This window comes from Rhopilema esculentum, chromosome 3 (genome assembly GCF_057945365.1).
Source record: "Rhopilema esculentum isolate cy_ngs chromosome 3, ASM5794536v1, whole genome shotgun sequence".
NCBI classification, from domain to species: Eukaryota; Metazoa; Cnidaria; class Scyphozoa; order Rhizostomeae; family Rhizostomatidae; genus Rhopilema; species Rhopilema esculentum.
This window is the reverse complement of record NC_142817.1, coordinates 5,130,487-5,135,034: the sequence shown is the minus strand read 5'-3', so window position 1 is coordinate 5,135,034 and position 4,548 is coordinate 5,130,487. Positions and strand designations below refer to the sequence as shown.

Genomic DNA, 4,548 nt, shown 5'->3' with positions numbered 1-4,548 from the left:
TTTGACAGCTTTCTTGACAAGCGAATGGCCTGTTTTTGTCCATCTGAAAAACATAAAAAAATTACAAAGATACGTTTTTCATTAGTGATAATGCAAATGATACAAAGGGTATAGAGTGTTAATAAAAAATCTAGATGTAAATTAACTATAGTTTTTTTTAAAGACCCTTTTTGAATAATAAACTGGTAAACAAAAGTGTACTAAACTTGCTAAAACATAAAAACAGAAAAGATGGTGTCTAGGAAAACTTTATATTGACAATGAATAGTAGTAAAAGTTATTTAATAGCTTTGAACATGCACTATCTACTTTCATAGAAAAAGAAAAGAAAGTTTTAAATTGTACTAAAATAATGCATTCTATAACAATACTTACGTGAATATTTTTCTTTAAGCAAAATTTGCATCTGTCGCTCAACTGCCATTGAATGCAATTGCTCAAGAAAAACCACAGACTTCCTCTTTTCAGCTAACCGCATTGCATTAATGAATGATAGGTCATTAACTTTCCACCTTGCTTTTACATTTCTTTTCTTCTCAATTAATTTCAGCTTCATATCTGACCTGAAAGGAATTTTATGATATGTGTCTTACAAAACTTAAACACTTTGGTACAAGTTGCAACAGAGAGTTCCAGCTGTAAATATCTTCTAAAAACATACTTGCAAGTGCACATCCAGTATGCAGGCAATGTCATACATGCATTTTAGCTTCACTTCTGGGGAACTCTTGTAAGGTTCCACCATTCTTTTCAGTTCATACACTGCATAGGCAATTCTGAAATAAAAAGAAAATTGACACATATTTATCAGAAAAATAAATCTTATGTTTATAATTGTAAAGTCAAAGTTAACCAAAATGAGCTCAACTAACCGTTCTCCATGCTTAAGACTGATGAAGCCTTTTGGGTGACCATGCCGACAAATTCGACCAAGTACTGCTTTCTCGTCATATTTTGCATTTTTCCCTTTTGATCTTATCGAATCTGTTATTTCTCCAGCTTTGTATTGATTACATGGCTAAAAAAATGAGCCAAGATAAATAAAGCAGGTTATACAGCCTAAAAGTCATATAAAAGCAAAACTAACATGTTTGGTTCTTTATATTTTCTATTTTCAACATATTTTAAATTTGATAAAAAAATGATATTGAAATGAATGTCAAAGAGTCATACAGTACGTTTGGCAGTATTTCTTAATTATTTATGTAATTATTCTGTTTCATAGGATGTGTTGGAATGTGGCTATTTCTTTAAACATAACAAAAGGTGTGTGGCGCTATCACTAAATTTATTTTTTAGGCATTTAATAGAAAGTCTCTATTCAAACTACAAGCAAAGTTAAGTTTAAGAATATTACATTTTCAGACTTTTTGATTTCCTTTGAATGTTTTAAAACAAAGTTGTCCACATCATTCTGATCTGCAAACATTCTGGTTTCAAATCTAGGGCAACTGAAACTGGTACCAGCACTCTTCTTTCTCACAAAACCAAAACATGCATCAATTATCTCTATGAGGGGTCCATCATCACCAGGCTGAAGAATAAAATTTCCAGTTCAAGAGGAGAAATATAGACTGAAATCTGCAGAAAATTTATCTTCTTTTGAACAAACAACATCCTTCCATCTCAAATTATTTTAATAAGGCAGTCGTGACAGAATTTACAAAGGGCTTAATAAGCTAGAATTTAAACATCTTGAATATTGCCATAATTTAACTTAAAGATAACAAAATCATTAATTATAAATTCATAAGTAGCTTGAACTAACATAGCTATAAAGCTGTAGGGTGATAGGATAATAAATAATATATTTTGACTTACCCTTGGACATAAGACGCAATTGTCTTTTTGAATACCAAGAGAATCTTTAAAAAATCTTGAATGAAGAAATTTCATTCATTGTAAGATCAAATTATAATTAAATAGGCTGCAGTTGAAATTTCAACTTATAATGACAATATTTACAATTATTTTTTGCTGGTACAAATTGTTTGCAAATTTTAAGCAGGGGTACAGATAGGTAAGAGCTTGATCTCGGCATATTTTCAAGCTAAGTGGTAAGCTGAGGATGACCAGGCTCTCTTTATATTTTCTCGGTTTATGTTTGACAAACTAAATTGTTCCAAAAATCATTACTACTAAAAACATCAGCAATAGAAAAACTGTCTTCATTCTGAAGAGAAAATTCAACTTTAATTACATTTTACAGCACACTGTTATTCCATTCTTGTCAAAGAGGAAAGATCATAAACTTACCGAAACTCATCAAATGATGAAGAGTTGAGAACTGGGTAGATATGCTGTACCTGAAATAATAAAATAAAATAAAATAAAGTATAGCTAGGGCTTTTCTTATCAAGCAAAAAATCACAAGTTGACAAAAAATCAAACAAGAATAGAAGCTCATACCCTGTTAATAAAAGTATGAGACACGTTCCCAATATGGATAAAATTGAATATTTACATAAACTGGTAGCAAAGGATGTCTCCACAATGAGATCATTGCACAAAGCTTATCAAGCGAGCAATGGCATTCAAAAAGAAGTTGACTGAAGAGGTGCATCAGTTGCAAATCAAAGGCAACTCTTGGTCTTTCTATTGTCCCAGGCCAAAATCCCATGGACACTAGAGCCTCTGCATCTGACTGACATGAGCAAAACTGCACTTTTTTAATATGCTGTCGCCCTGTAAACAAAATAATAATGTTACATTTAAAATTTTTAAAAATAATTGTGCATAAGTAATGTATTTCATATAATTTTGCACTCACATAAGCATACATTTTTAATTGATTAATCATATGAAAAAGACTACTATTTTATGACAGTTGTTTCATTTAAACTCACTGATACATGGCTCAAAATACTATCTTTAGCATAAATAGCATATTTCATTTGCTCAACAGCTTAACCACACTTAACTACAATTTATAAGTAATTTAAACAATTCTTGCAAAATTTATTGATGTTTGTTGTTTCCATGCTTCTTGGCATGATGGAGAAGTCATGGCACTATTTTAAGAGTCTCTGTAACACTTAGAAAATTGTTGTACTTTATTATAATATAACAAGTGTCTATAAAACCTATTAGTACCTTGCAAGTCTAAGAATATAATTTCTCTGATGTCATAAATGGTGCCACATGAACCATGACCTGGTGGTGTTAAAATTTTTGTGTTGGGAAACAGGGGGATGAATGCACCATCCTATAAGTATGAAAATAAACTACAATCAGTATAATGTGCATACAAAACGAGTAATCTTAAAACTAAAAACAATGTGATACAAAATCTTAAACAACTTTGTGTGAAACAACGAATATACAGAAGATTTGTACTGCTTGAATAAATGATGATTTGAAGTGTGATTCAATCATGCATATTAAATAAATATTTGCTTTAAAGTACAGATGAAATTGTTGTCTTGCCTAATCATATAGGTAAATACCAAAGGATGCAAAAATGTGCGAACAAGAAATGCAAAGCTCACCTTCCATATCTCCAATACATGAAAAAGGTTGCGGTCGCTATGAATTGATGTGGCACAGCTTAGGCAAAAAACCTGCTTCCAGCCACAATCTTTGCAGCGGCATACAGCCATGTTTGGCAGTCGCCTTCCAAAATCTTCACATGCAGTGCAAATTGTGCTGTTAGGCAAAAACTGCTGTGACACGAAAGCTTCTTGTAATTTTTGGCGAGAATTTTCCCATGCAGTTTCTTCCCTTCGTTTTCTGGTGCTATAAGAAGTGGCCTGTGGATTTTCTTGGGCACATCTGTTAGCAATGATATCTGTTTCATTCTCATATCCATGCGGTTCACAAGGAGGAAGGCTTTCTGATGGTGGTGGTTGCTGGTCAAGACGTAAATTAGGCCACTCAGCTTCCCTTTTCTTAGCACTAGTCAGAGCAGGACGATTGCATGTAAGTGGAATCTTTCTCATTTTTGAAGCTCCATTGCACTTTACCACCTTTACTGAAATTGTTGGAATACGTGCTCGGCAATAATTTCTCTTTTTTCGAACCGGCGCCATTAACCCAAGAGCGATGTTTGTGTTGTGGTTGTGCTACAGTGTTCGCTACAAACAAATTGCCAAGCGCCTTGACAACTCAAAAGCCCCAGGGAAAACAGCGCCGAAGCTAACATGTGTGGATCTATGATTGTGTGAGATGATTAGAACATGGTTATTTGTCCAAATTCTAAATCACCAGATGGCAGAGATGATCATCTGGTGTAGCTATTGTCTATCTTCTAAACTTTAGAATATGGATAATCTCTATTTAGAACGTGTTATACCGGTGTTTTGTCTAATATTTCAAATTTTCCGACAAACGTTGGATTTTCCGACTATCCGACAAAATTTTTGCCAGGGGGCGGCTCCCCCCTGCCCCCCAGCCACTGCGCCCCTGTTTACAGGTCTGTTTGGTAGAGGGGATATAGACTTCTGTGCATGAAAGCACAAGTCCACGAACAGTGGAAATTGCTGAAGGCCAATGATAGATTTAGAAATGACTTGGCAGCTTATCGGGGAGGCACTAGAGGCAAACATTCAC

General features: G+C 33.8%; 1 protein-coding gene across 3 annotated transcripts; it reads right to left on the bottom strand.

Annotated features, from left to right (window-relative positions):
- Nucleotides 1-397: 397 nt before the first annotated feature.
- Nucleotides 398-4,292, bottom strand: LOC148960505 (uncharacterized). Of its 3 annotated transcripts, XM_089112234.1 has the most exons (9): nucleotides 3,489-4,292; nucleotides 3,094-3,205; nucleotides 2,465-2,685; nucleotides 2,257-2,306; nucleotides 1,822-1,876; nucleotides 1,358-1,534; nucleotides 873-1,018; nucleotides 662-776; nucleotides 398-563 (listed from the first exon to the last, which is right to left on the bottom strand). In XM_089112234.1, the coding sequence occupies exons 1-9, from the start codon at nucleotides 4,026-4,028 to the stop codon at nucleotides 537-539; spliced, it is 1,443 nt and encodes a 480-aa protein (XP_088968360.1). In that variant the 5' UTR covers nucleotides 4,029-4,292; the 3' UTR covers nucleotides 398-536. The 3 variants fall into 3 exon arrangements, with proteins under 3 accessions (XP_088968360.1, XP_088968353.1, XP_088968354.1); XM_089112227.1 differs by having other exon boundaries at nucleotides 662-1,018; XM_089112228.1 differs by having other exon boundaries at nucleotides 517-1,018.
- Between the last annotated feature and the right edge of the window lie 256 nt (nucleotides 4,293-4,548).